This window comes from Cebus imitator, unplaced genomic scaffold, assembly GCF_001604975.1.
Source record: "Cebus imitator isolate Cc_AM_T3 unplaced genomic scaffold, Cebus_imitator-1.0 Scaffold486, whole genome shotgun sequence".
NCBI classification, from domain to species: domain Eukaryota; kingdom Metazoa; phylum Chordata; class Mammalia; order Primates; family Cebidae; genus Cebus; species Cebus imitator.
In genome coordinates this window covers 1,074,449-1,095,948 of record NW_016107801.1, presented here as the reverse complement: position 1 = coordinate 1,095,948, position 21,500 = coordinate 1,074,449, and the positions used below count along the sequence as shown (strand labels likewise).

General features: G+C 62.9%; 1 protein-coding gene across 3 annotated transcripts in view; it reads left to right on the top strand.

The window, feature by feature from the left end:
* The window catches only part of RXRA (retinoid X receptor alpha), a 32,699-nt gene extending 13,929 nt beyond the window's left edge, over positions 1-18,770 (top strand). For 2 of the 3 annotated variants that reach the window (XM_017513088.1, XM_037732981.1), the window contains exons 4-9: positions 1,701-1,870; positions 6,175-6,304; positions 11,954-12,086; positions 14,356-14,447; positions 15,948-16,053; positions 18,220-18,531. In XM_017513088.1, the coding sequence (XP_017368577.1) occupies positions 1,701-1,870; positions 6,175-6,304; positions 11,954-12,086; positions 14,356-14,447; positions 15,948-16,053; positions 18,220-18,367 (779 nt within the window). In that variant the 3' untranslated portion in view covers positions 18,368-18,531. Of the gene's footprint in view, positions 1-1,700; positions 1,871-6,174; positions 6,305-11,953; positions 12,087-14,355; positions 14,448-15,947; positions 16,054-18,219 lie in introns of all 3 variants that reach the window. The other variant, XM_017513086.2, reaches the window with a different exon arrangement.
* The last annotated feature ends 2,730 nt before the right edge of the window (positions 18,771-21,500 follow it).

Below are 21,500 nucleotides of genomic sequence, written 5' to 3'. Positions count from 1 at the left end.
TGCCAAAACCATCTGGAAGCCAGAGGGCGGGAGGGTGGGACGGGACATAGTCAGTCCATGGTGGCTAGTGCCTGGGAGAGCTCCAGGCTACCAGGTCTGTGTTCTGTCCACCACCAAGATGGCCTGGAGGGGCTGGGATGAGCCTCACCCAAGGCCCAGAAAGGTGGTAGCTCTAGGAACCCCCCTGCAGGCCATACCCTCGGGCCCTTAGAAAGGCCGTGTCCTAGGCCTCAGACCAGGAGGAGAAGGGGCCTGGATCAGGGACTGCTCAGCCCAGCACACTGGCAGGAGGGCACGAGGGAGGGAGGAATTGGCCCCAGGTCCGTGTCTGGGCTGGGAGGAGTAGGGCAGGAGGGGCATTTTCAGGGCAAGAGTGGAGAGGTTGACTGGGGGGGCGTGGAGCTGTGCCTCGCAGAACTGGCCTTGCGGCCCGGGTCCCGTTGCTTTTCTGTCTGCTGTTGACTCACTTGGACAAGTCACTTTATCTCCATGAGCCACAGTCTTCTCATCGGTACAGTGGGGTAATGCAGGTGCCCGCCCCGTGAGGCTGTTGGCTGGTGGACGAACAGAAGAGGGAGGAGGTGGTGGGGTTGGGACCGGAGCCCCAGCTCAGGCCTTGCGGGGAAGGGGGCATGTCTCGGGGGAAACAGCCCATGAGCCAAGTGGACGCTTCTGTCCAAGCTCCGTCTAGGTCGCGGCCTGCCCCCTGGCGCTTCTGGCAGGGGATGCCCAGATAGGCGGCAGAGGGGCTGAGGTGGCTCCCTCAGGGCCCAGAGTGGACAGTCCAGGAAGGCAAATCCAGGTGCGGGGAAGCGCAGGGCGGGAAGAGCCTCATGCGCCTGGGCAGCAGGGTTCATGCCCCAGGACTTTCGCTGAGCTCACCCCAGGGCCGATCAGAGTCAGCTGACCGGAGCCCACGTCTGAGCAGGGAGCGCGGCCGGGGATGCAGGTCCTGCTGCCTGCAGGCATTGCTGTGTTTTATCCTAATGCTTGGCCTCCGGTGCCCCATGAGTGGTTGCTTCCTGGGGCAGATGGAAAGGCATCCTTGCCGCTGCCTGGGACATGGCTGGTGGAGCTGGGGTGGCCGTCTCTGTGTGGCCAGGGTGGGGCCTGGTAGGTGCCTGCCCTCCATTTCTGGCAGGGCCCGGTGTTGGGAGGCGCCAGGGGTCTACAAGTGCACAGTTTCCTCCTTGTCCTGGTGGCTGTGAGCCTGTCACCCCTGGATATGCCCCTCAGCCCAGGCCCTCAGCCAGCATGGGTGCCCCCTCATGAGCATGTTCTGCTCTGCTTCTGGGCCTTTGCAGGGACCGTGTCTCCTGCATGAGCCATTATTCCTCTGCACCTGCCTCCAGTTGCATCGCCACCTCTTCCAGGAAGGCTTCCTGGTTCTCCCTGAGTCCACAGACCATCAGGGCCTTTCTTGCTGCGTGTTGAGGTTCCTGCTCCACGGTCTCCTGCCGGGTCCCAGGCAGGCTCCTGGTGTGAAAATTAACTGGAGTTAATGAGAGCTGGTCTCTGTTCTCAGAGCACAGCTACACGGAGGCCAGGCCTGGGGCAGAGATGGGGTCTCTATCACCCAGCCCTGGTGGGGATGCTGGTGTTGTGGGTGCACTGGCTGGGAGCTGGCACCACCTGACAGCCTTCCCTGGGAGCCGCTGGCTGGGCTGAGTGTGGGGCTGACCCCGCCTCCCGGGTTGTAGCCGTGCAGGAGGAGCGGCAGCGTGGCAAGGACCGGAACGAGAACGAGGTGGAGTCAACCAGCAGCGCCAACGAGGACATGCCCGTGGAGAGGATCCTGGAGGCCGAGCTGGCTGTGGAGCCCAAGACCGAGACCTACGTGGAGGCCAACGTGGGGCTAAACCCCAGCTCGGTGAGTTGCAGCCTGTGCAGGGGAGGGCAGCCTGCCTGCCTCAGTTTCCCTTACTCACCCACCTGAGCTGCTGCTGAGCCAGAGAGGTCCATCCTGGGGGCTGCCCTGGGCTCTGTGGCCACCTCAGCTTGGTCTCTTACCCGTGGCGACCCTGTGGGCCCCTCACCCCAGCTGGGCACCACTGTCCTCTCCTGGGCCATGCAGGGATGGCCCTCAGGCAAGGGACAGGGACCCTGTGGCTGCATCCTCCTCCTCTGCTGGGGCCTCAGCTACCGTGTCCCCTTGGGGTTTGGCCTCTATGGGCGCAGAGGCTGTCCCTGCTCCCTAGTGCCCCCTGGAAAATGTGTGGGAGGAGGCCAAGCCTCTGGCGAGAGGTTCTGCACGTTGGTTCCGGGGCTGTCTTTGCCAGCAGCTGTATGGCCCTGGGCAGGTACCCAGCAGTTGTGGTGGGTGCTCTTGAAGCAGGAAGTGGCTCTGCAGTCCCCCAGCTTGTGACCCCCATGCTATCCCTCCTGCCTGTTCCCACCCTGGACTGGCAGCCTCAAGGGGAGGCGGATGGGTGGGCCGCAGCCAGTGGGTGGGTCCCAGCGGAGTATTGGATTCGGACCCCCTGGCCTCACCCTCCCCGCCTTGGACCCTTCTTTGCCGCTGGCTCCCTCCCTGTGGCATCTTGACTTATGGCTGTGGCCTTGCCAGGGAGGGCATCACAGGTGCGTTCTCAGCCCCTTTTACCCTAAGGCCCAGGGACATGCGTGTTCTGGGAACCATTGCTCTCTGGTGGGCTGGCCTGGCTGGGAGATCCCACTTGTCCCGGGCTCTACTGAGGGGCTGGCTGCAGCTGTGCCCGGGGTTGGGCGGGTGAGCTCCTGGCCGCCTGAGTTAAAGTTCAGGACTTTGCATGAAGCTTCCTGCTGCTCTCAGGGACCGTGGTATCCAGACTTCATCTGTGTCTCTCTGTGGGTTTGGGGCTGGGACCAGAGCCCTGTGGTCACCTATGACCTTGTCCAGGCTGACCATGAGGTGGCCCTGACCTCTGTTCCTCTGTGGGCCCAGGCACAGCAGGCTGCCCTCCCTCAGTGCTGGGTGTGCTCTGCAGGTCACTGTCCCTGCCGCCCACCAGGGCCTTCCTGCTTGCTGCTCCCGTGGCCTGGAGCTGGGCCCTCTCGCTCTTCCTCAGGCTTTGGTCTCAGCTGAGATACCTCTGGCTTCTGTCTGTGCCCCCACCAGGGTGGGGACAGCCCCTGTGACGTGGGCTGAGAGCGCTTGCTCTTATCTCTGTGGCCCCTAGCACGAGCCATCACAGGGTGACGTGTGAGCGCAGGGCAAGGTGTGCGGTGGGTTAATGTCTGCTGCCCCCACGAGGCAGCTGGGGACGGCTGGGCTGCTCCTCGCCGCCAGCATCGGTCGGGGACAGCCACCCCGCCCCTGCTCCTTGGCACTCACATAGGGCCCACACCCCCACTGCCTCTGCCTGTCTGAGGGTGAGGGTCTGCTCTTGCCTGAAGCCCCGTGGCTGGGTTGGGGCTGCCCTGCCCCCCTGCCCTTTCTGGATAGGACAGCCCGGTGCCTTCTGCACGTCCTGGCTCTCCTCAGACCTCTACTCTGGCCGGGGGCTGGGGCTGCTGGGGAGAAGGCACATGGGACCCCGACAGTAGGCCCCTTCTTTCCAGAGAAACCCTCCCCGTGAGTGACTGGCGCAGGCCCACCCCAGCTGGGACACTGCACCATCCTGTCTGGTCTGTACATCTGCCCTGCCCTGCCCCATGCCCGCCTGTCCAGCCCCTCGGAGGGAGGGAGGGAGGGAGGGAAGGCGGCCCTGAGGGTTTCATGAGCCAGCAGAAAATCCAGAAGCAAGGTTGGCGTGTGCACCAGGGGCCGCCAGGTTTTCATTCTGTGGAGTAAGGACGTTATTTGGGAGAAAAGTCTGCCATCTGTTCTCTCTCTCATTGCATAAAAGTTCAGGGGGTTCAGAACGGCAGGGGCAGGCAGGACTTTCGGGGGATACAGGATGCGTCTCCGCAGGAATGTGTCTCTCCGTGCCCGCTCCTCTGTCTGATCTCACACTGAACGCTCCTCTGTGGACTGCTCTGGGTCTAACTTCCAGACCGCTCACTGGGCCCCTTCCCTCAGATGGGCAAACTGAGGTCAGAGAGGGGGCAACCTGCTGAGTGTCACGGTCCTGGTGCCCGGTTTCTCCCCAGCATGGGGCAGGGCCAAGGCCTCAGCCGGGGTAGGTCCTGTGGACACTTGCAGGCAGGAGTGGAGCCCGTCACACGCCTTCCATTACACGAGGTACGTTGGATCTCCAGGAGAGAATGGGAGGCTCACAGAGGTTAAGCCTTTCCCGAGGCCACACAGGGAGGTGGAGCTGGGCAGAGCTGGGAACCTGCATGGCCCTTCCCTCCCTGGGGGACCCCTCCAGGCCTGGCCCTGCTGTCATGGGAGCCAGAGCCTCATACCTGCTGGGCGTGTGCCTCCTTCTTTGCTCCAGCCTGCTGGCTTTTCAGCCGCCACACCCAGCTCCTGGTCGTGGCTGTGCCCGCTGCAGGCACATGACAGATGGTGACCCTGCATCCTCTCCTGCAGAGGCCCCATCAGGGCAGGAGGACTTGAGGCTCTTCTTCCCACCCATGGCAACTGCCTGTCACCTGGGCCTGCCCTGGGCCCTGTGTTGGCTTCCGAGAGTGGCCCGCCAGCAGCTAGGGAGTTCCCGGGTACAAGGCTCCCATGCAGAGCCACGTGCTGCAGACAAAGTGCTTGGGCTGTTTTCCCCACATCCCCCTCCCCTGCCAGGCCTGCGTGACCCTTTCTCAGGGATGCCCTGCAGGCGAGAAGGACCTGCCCCGTTCAGCCCCCAGTGAGACAGAAGGGGAGGCTGAGGCTGCGAAGCCGGGCCTGGCTGTGGCGGGCCTGGGGGGTGCTGGGCATAGAGGCTGGAGCCTGAGTGGCAGGACTGTGGACGTGCTGCTCATGGAAGGTTTGCGGTGGAATGAGTGAGTCTGAGACCTGTGTAGACTGTGGTGAACCCCTCTCAGCTAAAGAATCCTGCCCCTCTGTTCACCTCTTCAGGCTCAGGGCCCCGAGGGCTGTCCTGACCGCCACACCATTCATCTGGGGCCTTCCCACTCAGCCCATAGAGGCTCTTCCCACCGGGCACTGCGTTTAGGCTGCATACCTCTGACGAACGTGGTTTCTGTCAGTGGAAGCTCTTCAAAGAGAGACATTTTCTCCTTGGCGAATGCCCTGGAGTAAGGGGTCCCCGAATCCCATTCACAGTCATTCCTGCAGCCACACGGCCGAGGGGGCCGTCGTCTGAGTCCCCATTGCTCAGGACATAGAAGGTCCATGACCCAAGCCCCACCAGCCAGGAACTGGGGAGGGGCCTCCCCTCCTGCCCTGCTTCACGGCCACCTGGGTCCCCTCATCTGTGAGACTGAATTGCCTTCTTCTGGCTATGACTTGCCAATGGAGCTGGGAATGCCGCTCGCTCTCTGTGCCTGGGGCCTGGTGTCTCAGCCGAGACGCCTGCCCTCCTCAGTGCCCAACTCCATGTCTGGTAGAATAGGAGAGGCCAGCCCTATCCCCAGGGTGGGACACTGTGGCCATCAGAGATGAAGGGGGTCGGTCCCACCCAGCTCTGCCGCCCCCCCATATCTGGTTTTCCCAGCCCCCTGCACCTGCCTCCCAGAGATGCATGTCCTGCTGTCACCTAGCGGCTGGAAACGACACACATTTTATTATCTGACCACCCTGAGGTCGGAGAGCCAAATCAGTCTTGCTGGGCTGAAGTTGAGGTGTCTGTGGGCTGGCTCCTGGAGGCTACCACGGGGAGGCCGCCCCTGCGCTTGCCAGCTTCTGGTTCCCCCATATCCCTTGGCTCATGGCCTCTTCCTCCGCCTTCAAAGCCAGTAGCGTCTCCCTCAGGCCCTGGTGCCCGCGGTCGCATCTCCTCCTCTGCCCCTGCTGCCTCCCTCCCCTGGGCCCCTTGCAATGACTCTTGCAAGAGCAGCCGATGAGCAGCTCTTCACCCTGGTGGAGTGGGCCCGCAGTGCAGGTCCCTACACGCTGGGGCCCAGGTGCAGGCCCAGCTCCCAATCTAAGGCCACACCTAATGCCTCTCAAAGCCCTGTTTGCCGTGCAAGGCCGCACGTTCCCAGGTTCCGGGGATTAGGTGTGGGCATCTTTGGAGCTGTATTCGGCACCCCTCATGGGCCCGGCATGTGGGTGGGGCCTGGTCTGGGCTGTGTTCCGTCAGTACGTCGACTTCTGGGACTCAACGTGCTGCTCCTCTTCCTCCCCTTCAGCCGAACGACCCTGTCACCAACATCTGCCAAGCAGCCGACAAGCAGCTGTTCACCCTGGTGGAGTGGGCCAAGCGCATCCCGCACTTCTCAGAGCTGCCCCTGGACGACCAGGTCATCCTGCTGCGGGCAGGTGAGTGGCCGGCCCGGGCGGGGGCGGGGCAGGCGTGAGGACGGGACGCGCCTTGGAACACTCCCACCTCCTGGGACCAGCTGTGGACTATGTGGGACTGTTGGGGAAGGGCCTAGGGCCTCAGTTTCCCTCCTGCCCCCATACGGAGGGATGCCATTCGGGTCTCTCTGTATGGCCTTCAGAGAGGTGAAGGGCTGTCAGCAGAGGATGGGAAGCTCTGGAGAGGGAGGCTTGGTGTGTCTCAGGGGCTGCCCCGGAGGGCCACGCGCTCTCTGCCCTCTCCTCCCACTCCAAGGCCCTGTTTCCACGTGGGAATGCTGATGCACCCAGCCACGGCGCAGAAATGCCCGCTGCACGCTCGGCACGTGTCCTGTGATGGCAGCCAGACGGGGGCTGGGACCTCAGCTTTGGGGTTTTGGGGTCAGGTTGGCAGTGGGAGCCTGGGTGGGGCAGCGCCCTCTGAGCTGGTCCCCCACCTGAAAAGGGGGTGTGAGGGGCATCCGGCCTGGGCTGGTCCTCACCAAGTTGTGGAGTAGCTGAGACCAGGCCCTTAGTGCAGGTCCCCGCTGGGGCAGCAACACGTTGGTGGCCCAGGTCTGCCCGCAGTGCCCTCCCAGCAGCGACAGTGGTGCTGGCTGCTGTCTCATGTGCCCCTGGGCCCAAGAGGCCAAGCTCCCTTAGGGCCGGGTGTCCCAGCTGCCTGGAGTTCTGCAGCTGCACTGCAGGCCCCGTCCTCAGCCTGACCAGGGAGCCTCGGCCCATACAAGGCGACTCCTCAACAACAAATGGAGAAGACACACCAAACAGAGACGGGGCTCCCTGTGAAGCAGGGAACGTTCTGGAAGCTGCTTGGGTCAGGGCTGGGACCACACAGGCTGTCTGTGGAGGGCCTGGTGCCGCTGCCTCCTCCTTTAAGGACTCTTACGGCCATATTGGGGCCCCCGGATCAGCCTGGATAATCTCTCATCTCAAAACTCTTGACTTAATCCTGCTGGCCTGGCATCGGGTGGGTCCTTGCCCCCCTGGGCCTCAGGCATGTGGGTGTCTGCTGTTGTGGGCTCAGACTTCTTTCAGGGTATGGCGAGGGTTCCAGGTGCCCTCGTTTGCAGGGGCTCCCCCAGAGCCCTTGGTTCAGAGCCCCTGGCTTTGCCAGCTGCACGCCTGCCTGACTGCAGTGGTCTTTGTAGAGATACCCCAGGCCTTTGCAGAGAGAGAACGGTGCCCCCATTCCCAACCCACCCGTCAGACCCAGAGAATGGCTGGTCACACGCAGCTCTTTTCCTGGGGGGTCTCCCGGTGGTTGTGCACTGGGGCCGGGCAGAGGTCTGAGTCGGGTTGGGCGGCTGTGTCTGTAACAGTATCTCCGTGACGCCTGGCCCTGCTGTCCCATGTTCTGGCAGCTTCTGGCTCCAACCTTGGCCTGCATGGGGTGATCGTGGTGGAGTGTAATCAGGTGGGGGCTCCCCATGAGGCCCATCCCTCAGCCTACAGCCCTGGTGCTCCGAATCCCTGGTCCCTTCTAGGGTCCCTAGGAAGCTACCCTGTGACATCCCTTCGAGAGTGGCCTCTGCTCCTGCCCAGCAGCTTTTTCCGGGATATCTTTACTGCTCCTTGTCTCTGGGTGGGTCTTTCCAGCCTGGCCTCCCCCTGGTCCCCACTGAGGTCCTTGCTGACCTGTCTCCAGTGTGCCCTGCTCCTGTGTGGTGCCGGCTTCTAGGCACATGGTAAGGTCTGGAGCTGCACTTCTGACATGAGTCCCCCCCGCTGCCTGTGAGCATTGACCTTGACCAAGTCATTTACTGTCTGCGCCTCAGCATCCTGTGTGTTCTGTCTGCTGGGGTTGGGAGCTTACCCACCAGGCGGTCTCCCCAAGCCCCTTAAGGTCCACTGAGGGACACATCCAGCCTAGATGTGGAGCATGGGAGTTTGAAGCCTGCACTGGCCCGGTGGCTGGAGAGGACCTGGGTCAGCCCCAAGGATACACCGTGCCCAGCTGGTGTTGACTGGAGGGCTCTGTCCCCTCCAGGGGACTCAGGTCAGGGTCCGTGGCTGTAGCCTGGCTGGGGGCTGGGGCAGCCCTGCTGGGTTTTCCTCTGTGTAGGAGGCAGTGGCAGAGGTGAGCCCCGCCCAGCCCTGGTAGGGGCAGGCGTGCGCTGGGTGCTCCCCCATTATGTCCCTCCTGCTGGGCCCTCCCACTGCGTCCCCAGTGCTGGTGGGGAGGTGGCTTCCGCTGAGCGGTAGCAGCAATGGGAACAGTGGTAGCAGCAATGGGAACGGGTGCCCATGCCTGGGATTCCCACCATCGTGAGAGCCATTGGCCATCCAGGTTCAAGGCCCAGGGTCTCTGCTCACCCTGGGAGTGTCCACCTGTGGCTCTTGGTGTCACTGAGTGGGGGCAGTGGCCACAGCCATGCAGGGGCCCGGAAACTGTCGGAGGATTCCAGCTGGGCTGTGGGCAGCTGGCGTCACATGCGTCTGCTCCTGTGGGGTGGGCCCCTTCCTTGGGGTGGGTTCCTGCCCCACTTGTCCAGGCTGCCTTCAGAAGTAAAGCATCCAAATGAATAGCTTTGGCTTGTTCATGGAAGCTCCGAGTCACACCCTGGCCCTTGAGTTTGTCAGATGAGGAAACCAGGCAGAGCCAGGTCGCTCACAGCTTTCAGGCTCCTCTGTCCAGCCCCTTCCTCCCACCTGCCCCCTCATCCCAGGCTCTTGGTTCTGAGGCCCCATTAGCTGCTCTAACAGGGTTTTCTGAGGGCCTGGGCTGCACAGGCACCTCTTGCTGCTGGGGGGAGGGAGGGATGGGACGGGTGGGGCCGGGCCTTGCTGGGCCGGGAGGGAGGGAGAGGCCAGGCTTTTGTGGCAGCCCAAGGTCCCCTGTGGGGACAGCACACCACTTTACTCCTCTGGTCTTGTTAATGCTGCCCACATCTCCTGTCTGGGGACACAGGAAGCCAGGCTGGGTTCTTCTGGTCACGGCCGCCCTGGGAGGGGGTCCCCATCATGAGCCCCATGGGTAAGGCAGCCGTGACCCTGAGGGGCCCTGCACTGCCTCCTGGGTGTGGACTCATTTAACTCTCCAGACAATCAGGCATAGCGGTTCTCACTGCCCCCTATGCCATGGAAGTGATGGCTCAGAGGTGAGACGGGAACCCGGTGAGCCAGCCCGAGGCCCTGGCTTCCCCACCTGACCCTCGACTCTGTGCACTTCCTACTGGAAGTGCTATCCAGCCCTGGGAGCCGTGGGTGGAGGGGTCCAGAGAGTCTGTGCTCTTGAGTGGGGTTCCAGGCATCCTGCACCCCGGCAGAGGCCACTGTTCTGGCTGGGAGGCCCCGGGCATGTGGGCAGGGCCGTGAGGGGTCTGTGGGCATTAGCTCCTCGGGCAGGGCCAGCCTCTTGAGGTGGAGGATGTAGTGACCAAGCGAGCAGCCCCAGGCCAGACTCCTTGTTTGCCCTGAGCTCGGAGCCTGGAGTAAGACCTGGTGTCTCCCGCGTCACTGAGGTCCACCTGAAAGGCCAGCATGCCCTGAGCCATTAAGAACTGTGGCCGATCCGCGCCCTCACATCGCCGGTTCCGATCTCTCCTTCGGACTGCGATGGCGCGCTTGGGAAGGTGAACACGCACCCCAAAGCCTCCTGTAAAGTGAGTTCCTCTGTTTCCCCTTACATCCGAGACGGAGGAGGGCCGCTTACAGAGGTGTGTGGGGCAGGAGAGGAGAAATACCTAGTGAGGACATCAGGTGGAGGGACGGGGACAGGGGAGCTGAGAGGCCGCCGGTGAGCCGGAGGGCGTGGGGAGAGACTCCCGCTGTTCTGTCTGTGTCTGGGCCCCCAACATGTATCCCATGCCGAGAGCCCCACCTCGGCTCAGCAGTACCTTCTGAACCCAGCTGCGCACCAGGCCCCTCCTGGGGATGCCAGAGTTTCAGAGGCGACTCCACCTCCTCCCTGCTGGGGCCTCACTGGCTCTCGGGGCAGTGGGAGGGAGGTGGCCACTGTCAAGTAAACCCCCAGGGCTGGAGGATTCCGGGGAGAGAGGCAGGCTCAAGAGGGCGGGACCGGCCAGGTATGGTTAGGTTTGGGGCCGGTTCTGCCCCAGCACAGCTCTCATCTTCAGCCCCCTGGGTCCCTGCCCTTGGCCTCAGGCTCTGTCCACACTGGGCCTGGTATGGGAAGGGAGGGAGAGCCCTTTTCCTCTCTGGGCCACAGATTCCCCACACGTCAGATTGAGGGGGTCTTCTAGATCAGAGTTCTCCCAAATGTGGTGCTACAGATGTTTCATGGGAAAAAAATGATTCTACGGTTAGGAAAACGTGTCTGTGCAGAGTGGAAGCTCCTTGGCTGCCGGCGTGGCTGAGCCCGGATGCCACAGCAACCTGCAGCCTTGGTGCAGAGGCTGGGTGTGTTTCCCAACCCCCCGCCCCAACCCCCCTCTTCTTACCCTCCCAACGCAATAGGCTGCCTGCTGCCGCCTAGCAGGGAGAGGGGATGCGTGGCAGGTGGGGAGGTGCCAGTCCTGTGTCTGTGGTGGTATTTCCATCAGATTGCCCGTGGTGCCATCTGCATCCCCCCACGGTGATGGGCAGAGAACCCACCGTCTGCCCTCATTTTGGTGGCACAGCCTGGGGCGAGTTGGGTACCATCACTGCCTGGTCTGTGTCAGCACACCTGGGCTAGGTGGCTTCGGGGGTGAGACCTCCCTCCTGGTGTCAGCGGATGACCCAGTTGTGAACTGGGGAGAATGCGGATGGTGACATCTGCCCTCGGGGTCCCCATGACGGGGTGGGCATGTGCCAGAAGGCCGGGCAGACTGAGCCGGTGCTGGCATGGTGCTCTCCACCAGCTTCTTGGTGACATTTACTGTCGTGCCTCAGTTTCCCCCCTGTAAAACAGGGTTAATGCTAGCTTCCAGGATTATAGTTGGGATTAGGTGGGAAATTCACCACAGTGTCGACCACAGAGCCTGGAGCCTCTGGAGTGCCCGAGGGGTGCGGAAGGTGCTAAAGGTGACTCTCTGACTGCGGGTGATACCGTGTCACCGTGACTACAGGAGCCACAAAAGCCGTAACACGCATGTGTGCGAGGGTCCCTGTTGCGGCTCTCTTCCTCCCTCATGCCTGCTCTGGTCTGTCTGCACTGGAGCCTCGTGTTGAGGGGCTGCTGTTTTCTAGCCGGCCTCCCGGGAACTCCCCAGAAGAGGCTGGGCTCTCGAGCACCTGCCTTCAGGTGGACGACCTGCTGTTCGGTGGTACTCCACTCAGTGCTTGTGGATCTCCCGGAGTGCGCTCCTGGAGCCTGCTGGCAGCTGTGGGAACATCCCTGGGTGCTCTTCCACGTGCCCTGTGGCAGGCGTGTCCTGCATGCACAGGAGGAAGCTTTGGTGGGCACATGAGTTTGTGGGCTCCTGGGTTCCGCAAAGCTCAAGGGACTTGGTGTGGGACTTCTCAGTGCCTTTCCTGTGCCGGTGTGTACTGTGGAAGAGGCATTCTCAGGAAGTTCTTTTCTGTGGACACTTCATGGGATTGGGGTTCCACATCCTGTCAGGAGGGGTCTGTGACATGCTGCCTCTGGGGGGGAGTCCCAGCAGGGCCTGGGAAGTGGGGAGGCCTGTGGCGTGGGGACAGCTGAGTGACCGTGTGCCTCCTCCCCAGGCTGGAACGAGCTGCTCATCGCCTCCTTCTCCCACCGCTCCATCGCCGTGAAGGACGGGATCCTCCTGGCCACCGGGCTGCACGTCCACCGGAACAGTGCCCACAGCGCAGGGGTGGGCGCCATCTTTGACAGGTGGGGGTGGTCCCAGGAGGGGCGATGGTGCTTCGGTCACCTCCACTGCCCGCCAGGCCAGCAGAGTCCGGCCACCTCGGCCCTGTGCACCACCTGCCTAGTATTATTTCAGGTCATGGAGGGTGCCCATGTGGAAAACAGAAAGCATGAGGAGGTGGCTTGGAGCCCCGTGCCAGTCCAGCCCTGGGCATCTAGACCACAGGGAGCGCTTCGCCTGTTTCCCTCCTGCTCTTCTTTTTCACGATCCCACGGATTTATCCGCGGGAAGGAAGCTTGCTTTCTTTTTGGAGTGATTAGATCGTAGATGCAGTTTTGTAGAACTGTTGATTCCGGTTGGCACGTTGCAGGCTGTTTGGGGCTGGCATGTTGCAGGGTGTTTGGGGCTGGCACGGTCGTGCTGGGGCAGCCCAGGAGGGCTTGCTGCGCTCCAGCGCCTATCCCCGTGCAGGCAGGGCTGTGGGGACCACCGCACTTCACACCTGCCAGCGGAGCACCAGTCGTACCTCAGCTGCTTCTCAGGGCCACCCTGGAGGGGCGGCGCTGCCTGGAGGGCACACCCTTGTCCCGGCCTGGTGGCCTGTGTCCATTCGTGGTGCCCTCCTGGAGCGCTGGCCCACGACGGTCCTTTGGGCGAGGTGGACAGGAGCTTCCTTTTCCCTGTCTCTGCAGTCTTTCTCCACGGGCTCAGGGAGCCCACCCAGACTGGGCCTCCCGGGGACTGGATGTCAGCTCAGCCAGCTGGGGCAGGAAGGCTGGCGAGGGGCGTTGGAGGGTCCCTTGGGCAGGGGTCTACAGCACAGGAGCAGTGAGAGGGGAGGAGCAGGCTGCCTGGAGAAGGTGGCCTCTGAGCATGAGAGCCCTGACGTTAGAGGTGGGCAGAGGCCAGGCCTTGGCACTCACAGGGGAATGAATGCACCAACAGCAGTGCCCCATGGGGCAGTTCAGGTCCCCAAGTCCTGCGGGTGTGCAAAAGCGTTTGTGGCCGCAGACGGTGGGGAAATGCTAGTTTAAATTGTGTGCTACAGGGGCTTGCTGCAGGACTTCTCAGGGCCTTTAAGAAAGCATACAGGAGAGTCCTCACGGGGGCTGCAGGGTGCCATGTTTATTGCCCACAGGAGCTTCTTTAGAGGGGTACTGGGGATGCGGCTTAGGGAAGTGAAGCCCCAGCCACCGTCTAGCTGACAGCTCCTTTGTTTGGCTGTTGGAGAGGTGACAGAGGCCTTGGGGTTACATTCTCTGGGGCCCCAGAGCAGTGACGACAGAGCCCCGCGTTTCCTTGCCTTTTGTGCGAGTGGAATACAGTCTTTGCCCTTGGTGGCCCAGAGCTTTTCCGTGTCCGCTGCAGTGTGTGCCCCTGCCTCAGAGCAGACATTGGGGTCCCTCCCAGCTCCTGTTCTGTCCCCCTCTATCCTCCAGGCTCCCTCAGATCTCCGAGGAACCAGCCAGGGCACTCCCCCTTCTGTAGACCCTCAGGGGCCCCCTTGGCCCACAGGGGAACGCCCAGACTCCTTAGGCGGCCCTCTAGGCCCCACCCGGCCATCTCCCTTTCCCCGCCGTGGCCCACCCTCACTTCCTGGTCAGCAGTCCAGCTTTGGAGTTGCTGGGCGGGCTGCTGAGGCTAGGGGGCCCAGGACACTGCAGAGAGGCCGGTGGGATTCGGAGTCTAGCTGCAGGGGCGGGCAGCTGAGTCCCATCTGAGAATGTCCCCAGAGGCTTTGGGGAGGGAGTTGGTGGGTTTTTTTCTCTAGTGACAAGAAGTGGAAATGCTTCCCTCTGGCAGCCCCCACCCAGGGAGACCAGGTCCTGGGGAAAGCTCTCTCTGGAGTGAAGGGAGCACTGGGGCTGTGCCACGGGCCGAGGCTTTGCCTCAGGCGGTGCTGGGTCCGCAGCTGAGGAGGGACAGCGGTGGGTCTCGCTGGGCTCAGGAGTGGACCCTGCCCCAAGTGCCGCCCTGGCTCACCTCGGCTTAGCTGTCACGAGGCCCTTCCTTAGCATCTAGGTTCCCAGAATAAAGCTTCACAGACAGACCCTAGAGGAAAAGGAGAGAAGCCCACCCTCTGGGCAGGGCTGGGCAGACCTGGCAGAGGTGGCACTTGGGCCTGGGTTCCTGCCCACTCCCGCTCTGGCTGTCTGGCAGCTCGTGCCTTGGCTTGGCCCATCTCAGCCACCCTTGGGCCACACTGGGCTCCCAGAGGCCTTGGGTGTCTGGGGTGGGGCCCTGGTGAGGGCCACGGCCTAACGGGGATGGGGTGTCTGCCCTCTGCTGCAGGGTGCTGACGGAGCTTGTGTCCAAGATGCGGGACATGCAGATGGACAAGACGGAGCTGGGCTGCCTGCGCGCCATCGTCCTCTTCAACCCCGGTATGGCCTTCCTGCCTCGCGGCTCCTGGCCCCGTTCTCCGGTGGGGCGGGGGCACCTGGGCCGCCTCCGGTCCGCACCTCTTGCTGTGGCTGCGCGTGGGGCCAGCTCCCACCCTCCCTGAGCTCAGCGGGTTCCCGTCCCAGCCAGTGTGGCCACTTTTCTGGGGCTGCTCTGCCTTCTGCTCACAGGGGGCCCAGCAAGGCACTTGTTTTCAGGGGCTTGGTAGTGCCTCTGGGCTCTGCCTTGGCAGTGTCCACCATTGTGCGTGGGAATCCAGACTCTGCAGTGGCCGGCTGTGGTGTGACCTTCCGGTGCTCAAGTTCAGGAGCTCCAGGCCCTGCAGGCTGGCGATCGGGATGGGTCAGGTCTGCCGGGTGTTCTGGAGGGGACCAGCCTCATCCCTGAGCCTCGGGTCCAGGGTGCTTCCGGGGCTGGGCCCCTGCGGTTGAGGACAGCAGGGCTGGGGACTTGGGGCTGGGGGCCTGGGGTGGGCGCAGGCCTCTTGGCCGACAGTGCTGCCCTTCTCCAGACTCTGGGTTCTCTGCTCTAAAAGCCTCCTAAGTGTTAGTCCTTCACCCAGCAAGTGCTAACACATGCCTGTTTGCCTGGCATCCTGCCGTGCATGGGAGGGCTCCTTCAGGCTGCTGGGTAGGGCCTGCCCGCCCAGGGCTCCAGGTTCAGAGGGTCACGCCCACCAGCAGGTGTCCCCAGGCATATAATCCTGTCAGCATGGAGGCTGAGTCATACCTGGCCCCAGGAATCCCCACTCAGGTCCCGTGTGGCCTGATTGCCAGAGTTGGGATACCAGCAGGACCTAGGCCTGGGCTTGTAGGGAGGGTGAGGAGACATGAGCATTGACTGGCATGAGCAGGGCCTGGGCACAGGCTTGCAGGGAGGGTGAGAAGCCTGGCTGGAGCTGAGGCAGCCGGGGGAGCCAGACACGTTGCCAAGGAGCCCCAGGACCCGGGCCAAAGTGGCACTCACGGGGGTCCCTGGGCCTTGGAGGTGTTGGTGGCTGCAATCCCAGACTGTTTGCTCTAGGCTCGTGACCCCGGGGCCTGAGCTCAGCGCTCTCCAGCATCCTGAGGGTGGGTTTCCGCAGGCTCCGGGTGCTCCTGGGGCGGCATTGGTGGCTCCCATCTGTATTATGGGGCTGGGACCCAAGGGTAACAGAGGCGTCCATTGTCAGTCCCTGCAGCAGCTGGAAGGCAGCAGGTTCCGGACACGAGTCTCTGGAGGGCGAATGATTGACCCAAGGTCACATGGCTGGCAAGCGGCAGAGCCGGGCTTGGGCCCAGAGCAGCCTGGCCTGGCCTCGGGTTCCACAGTCGCCCCCTGCCGTTGGGCCCTGGGGTCGTGTCCTGTGGCATCGCTCACACCACCTGCTCTGCCTGTATCGGGGCAGCCTGGGAGACCCCACGCAGGCCCGGGTCCTGGGGGCAGGTGCCCGGGACGCGCCCCAGCTGAGGGTTCTGACCTGCGGCCTCTCCTCCTTTCAGACTCCAAGGGGCTCTCGAACCCAGCCGAGGTGGAGGCGCTGAGGGAGAAGGTCTACGCGTCCCTGGAGGCCTACTGCAAACAGAAGTACCCAGAGCAGCCGGGAAGGTGGGCCCCGCCCCCCGCAGACCCCAGACCCGGGCTCTTGTCTCCAGAGCCCCCACCCTCTGCAAGACTGTTTTATGTGAACGAGAAGGTGGCAGCCTCTCCCGGCCAGTGGGCCGTGGCAGGTGTGACCCACAGGTTCATACTGTGTGTATCCCTGCCGGAAGGATTACCTCGGACCTGGCGTGTAGTAGGTGCTTGTCTTTCTCGAGTAGGTAGATGCAGGCTGTGCTTCACCCCCCACCCACTCCCCTGCCAAGCAGGACCACCAGAGGCCAGGCGACACCAGCACACAGTAGGTACTTCACAAGCATGTGTAGCCTAGATGGCCTGATGTCCACACATAATCAACGTTCTCTACGAGTGTGTACAGAATAGGTGGTCATGGCCCCCTTGAGGAGTTCATTCCCCCCACGCCTGACAGAGGGCCCCAGAAGGGCTGGGAGCCTCTCATCTCTGAGTCCACGTTGCTGGGTGAGCAGTAGGTGTCCAGGAAGAGAAACTTGTGGATTCCTGGGATTCAGAGTCAGCTGTCCACATTCTGCCCCTTCTCTCTAAAAAGGCTTCTCGTGGCCTTGATCCTCAGACTGTGGGCGAGGGGTAGGGTGAGGGGGGCCCCCAGACCCGTAGGACACCCAGGCCCTGGCGCCACCGGCACGTACATGGTTAACCGTGTCCCTGATGCCTGCTCGGCCCTCATCTGGCTGGGTTTAAAGTGAAACTTCCCCGAGGACGAGGACAGGAGGGGGTGGCAGGCGGCTTGTTTTTCCTGGCTTTCTGCCGTGGCCCATCTCGCCAGCTCAGCAGAAAACAGCTTGTTCTCTGGCCCCACTCCAGCCTCTGCGCTGTTTTTGCCTTTAAAACAAGAACTGTGAGGCAGCCAACCACAGAGCTTTTCCCCGAAATAAAGACTTCGTTAATAATTAATGAGGTTCTGCAGCCCCTGGTGGGGCTGCGTGGAGAGACCCAGGCGGTGCACAGGGGCCCTGGGGCAGACATGGGCAGCTGGGAGGGACACCTGACGCCGTCACCACGGCACCCTGTCCTCTGTGGCAGCTGCTGACCTTGTGCCTGGCTCTCTGCACCTCTTCCCAGAGCCTCAGACTTCTCCCCTGCCTCCGCACTGGTCCCTGCCCCAGGAAACTCCCCAGGGGTGGGCCGGGCCCTGAGGAGCAACCCATGGTCCTTCCCTCCCCGCCAGCCTTCCCTGACCATGCTGTGCCCAACGTCGGCACAGCTGTTTCTGTTGAAGAGGTGGCCCTTGGTCTGGGGCCCGCCGCCCTGCACGAGGTGTGGTGGGGAGGTGTGGTGGGGTGCTGACGTTTTATGGGAAGGGGCTTGCCTGGCATGCGGCTCCCGGGTCAGGCCTGGCTCCCCCTGCAGTGGGGGCACAGCCTGAACACCACCCCCCATGCCCTTTGCCTTCTTGGTTGCCCATCCAGCACCCAGCCCGTTCCTGCCACTCACCAGCTGTCTGGCTGGGACGGCTGCAGTGGCCAGAGGCATCGCTGACACGTCCACTCCTGCAGCTCTCCCCTGCTGCAAATCCCACTGATGGTCCCCACGGCCCACACTTTTTCGTTTTTTAGGACACAGTCTTGCTCTGTGGCCCAGGCTGGAGTGCAGTGGTGACGTGGTAGTTCACTGCAGCCTCCACCGCCGGCTCTCAAGCGGGCCTCCCTGCAGGCGTGCACCGCCACGCCCAGCTACTTTCTTTCTCTTTCTGTTGTGTAGACACACGGTCTCACTGTGTCGCCCAGGCTGGTCTCGAACTCCTGGGCTCCAGCTGTCCTCCCACCTTGGCCTCTCAAAGTGCTGAGATGACAAGTGTGAGCTACCCAGCTGCCCACAGTGGTTAACTCCTTTACTGAAGCTCTTCAGCGGCCCCCACCCGCCGCTGTCTGGCCCCGCCCCTCCTCTCTGTCTTCGGCCCCGGCCCCGGCCCTGGGGATCTCCCTTCACTCTCCTGGATCTGGCTGCTGCCGCCTGATTCCTTTTGGCCTCCCCTCCTTCCTTCTGGGGGCTTGGCACAGGCAGGCCCTGGGCTACAGACCAGCTTCAGGGGGGTTGGGCTGTCAGACACAGCCCCGTCCCCAGGGAGGCCTCCAGTTGCCACGGCAGGACTGCCCATGCCCCTTGCCCGGCCCTCACTGGACCCCTTCCCTGCAGGTTTGCCAAGCTCTTGCTCCGCCTGCCGGCTCTGCGCTCCATTGGGCTCAAGTGCCTGGAACATCTCTTCTTCTTCAAGCTCATTGGGGACACGCCCATCGACACCTTCCTCATGGAGATGCTGGAAGCCCCACACCAAATGACTTAGGCCTGCGGGACCGTCCTTCGCGCCCGCCCGGTCCGGCCACCCCGCCTGGACGCAGCTGCTCTTCTCAGCCTGAGCCCTGTCCCTGCCCTTCTCTGCCTGGCCTGTTTGGACTTTGGGGTGCAGCCTGTCACTGCTCTGCCTAAGAGATGTGTTGTCACCTCCTTCTTTCTGTTACTACTTGTCTGTGGCCCAGGGCAGTGGCTTTCCTGAGGCGGCAGCCTGAGTGGCAAGAACTAGAGTTAGCCCGGCCAGGCGCCTCCCCACCGGGCTCTCAGGACATCCTGCCACACCCCATGGGGCTTGGGTGGCTCACAGGGGTCTCCCGGCTCCGGGCCCTGGAGCTGCAGGAGTTGGGAATGGGGCCTCGGTTTCCATTGCTGTTGATCGTTGCTGGTTTTCAGAATTCCCGTGTGGCCCTCCTGTCTGGAGTGACGTCTTCGCCTGCTCTGACTACCGGTGCCCCGCCTGCCCATGACAGCTCCCCCTAACCAGGAGGAGGGGACAGCTGGGGGCACAGGCTGGCGTGTCATCAGCCAAGACCTCAGCTGCCTCGGGGACGAGAGGGGCCAGCGGGCTGCCCTGTGCTGTGAGTGAAGGCAAAGCAGCGTCTTTTTCCAAAGATAACTCGCGGTGTTGCCCTCGAGCCAACGAGAATATGAGCCGACCTCCGTGCAGGGTTTCGGGGCCGCCTCCAGGCTGCAGGGACGGGTGTCACTCACCCCCCCGGTCTTCTCTCTGCCTTGGTGTCCTGGCTTCAGACTCCCCCTTCCTGTTGAGACCGGAGTGCCTCGGTCCGTCCCCAGCCTGAGTCTTCTCTTCGCTCTGCCAGGTGGGCGAGGCCTGTCCTTGGTTCCTGCGGAGCTGGCCCTGGCTGGGCAGGGTGGGGCATCACCACGTCCCTGGCCTTGCTGGAAGCACAGGGCCCTGCTGTCCTGCAGCCGTCTGTGAGGCCCGCGTGGACGGGAGGGGAGGGGGCAGGTGGCCTGGAGAGAGGGGTTCAGGAACTGGGGCCTCGTGGCCTAGAGCGGCTCTGCAGGGGCATTGGTGGGACCCTCACTCAGGCCTTCTCTCCGCTACCAGTGTGTCTAAGACTTGGAACCTGAGAACCCTGAGTCGTAGTGCCCTTGGTCCTGGGCCACACGCAGGCCCTGGTGGGACCACCCAGCCCGGTGGTGTCCAGAGACAGCGTGCTCACCCAGAGCCTTACTTGGGAGCCTCACTGAACGCCCGCTCCGGTTGAAGGTGGGGGGCTGAGGGCCTCCCCGACTCAGCCCCGTGTGGCCCGGCGCTCCACCCCCAGGTTCTCCCCCGTCCAGTGGTGCAGGGCTCTCTCAGGTTGAACTCGCCTCTTTTGCACTGGAAGGCCCTTCCTTTGGCCTGAGTCCTTTTCCTGTTCACGCCTCAGTCCCGTGGACCCAGCCTTTGTCAGTAGCAGGTGCCTGAACAGCAGATGGGTGGGGGGATGCAGGAGGGGGCCTTGTCTTCCCAGCAGCAGTCTAGGAATGGAGCGGGGGAGTAGGCGTCTTCTCCAAAGGCTTTCCCCACCTGGAGCAGGGGAGTGTGGGCTGCCCCAGCAGGGGCTCCTCGGTGGGGAGGGGAGCTGCCTGGGGGGTTGGGCCGGGAGGCAGTGGCTCAGGGGCAGCGTTCCAGCCTTGGTTGGGAGGAGTGTCCATTCTTTGCCTTCCTGGAGCTTCCAGCCAGAGCTGAGCTGAGGGACTGGGTGGAGCCTGCAGCTGAGTCTGCCCGAGACAGAGACTGTTCAGAGATTCCAGAAGCCTCTCATTCCCGCCCCCCTCCACCCCCGCCTTTTAGTGGCGTGGATCCCCAGAGGTGCCCTCTGTCCAGCCACCATCCTGAGGCAGAGTGGCGAGCCTCACACCTGTAACAGGCCCCTGGCCAGCTGGGTCCCTCCCAGGCACTGCCGGGTGCTCTGGGGCCCAATGGTGGGAGTGTGAGAGACCCCATACCAACACCCGGTGCCTTCTGCAGCCAGTGCCCATCCGTGTGCACCCCGACACTTGGGAATGCCCGCGGCTCCAGAGGAAGAAGCCCAGGGCCGGGGCCTCGTTTTCGGGGGCTCGGCTGCTTCTTGGCAGTCTTGCCGTTTCCAGCTCTGGCTGGCTGGCTGTAAAGCACTGAGGCCCGCCCCGGGCTGCCAACCCCTGAAAGCAGAACCCTGGCCTCCCTGGCCCCTGCAGCCTTCTCCACCAGCCCTCGTGGCCTGGGTTCTTCCTGCAGCCTTCCCCCCAGCCCACGTGGCCTGGGTTCTTCCTGCAGCCTTCCTGCCCCTTCTCATCAGCCTTGTACAACCAGTGCTGTTGGTTTGGAAAGGTCACGCGTGAGGAGTGTGGCTCGTTACTCAGTGGAGAGGTAGAGTTTCTATTTATCCAGACCTGCAGTAGTATTACCAATCTGGTTCAATTAAGGTGATTTTTTGGTAATTATTATTTTGGTGGGACAATCTTTAATTTTCTAAAGATAGCACTAACATCAGCTCATTAGCCACCTGTGCCTGTCCCCGGCTTGGCCCGGCTGGATGAAGCGGCTTCCCCACAGGCCCCCGCTTCGCAGTGGCTGCTTCCTGGGCCACAAGGGCACCCCGGCGCCTTCAGGCGAGCTCCTCAGCTGGTCACCTCCTTGCTTTGCCTTCCGATGGGGCTCCTGAGGCTGAGGAGTGAAGATGCCGCAGAGCTGGGCCACCCTAGGCTTCGTCGGGTGTGTTCTGGAAGCTGGCCTGCTGGGACCCTCCACCCTGGGGCCTGTGTCAGCCACCGGTCCTCTGCACCCTGGAAGCACACGGGCTCTGGGAAAGACAGCCCTGACCTTCGGTGTTCCAAGTCACGGTGTTCCCCAAGAATTCCGGGCTGGCGGCCTAATGGCCGTGCTGGAGAAGACCCTGAGCCTTTCCCCGTGGGGCACCCAGGAGGGCCTGGCCAGTGTGTGCAGCCTGTGGGTGGCCGGCTGACGTCCCTGCCGTGCTCAGGGTGTCACCTGGTGCCCATCCATACAGGTGTGTGGTGTAACATGTATGTGCTGTACAGACGTGTGGAGAGAGCCGCGCACCAGGGCCACGGAGAGGCGGAGCAGTTACCAATGTTTCATGTTTATTTTTAATCAAGACGTTTCCCGTTTT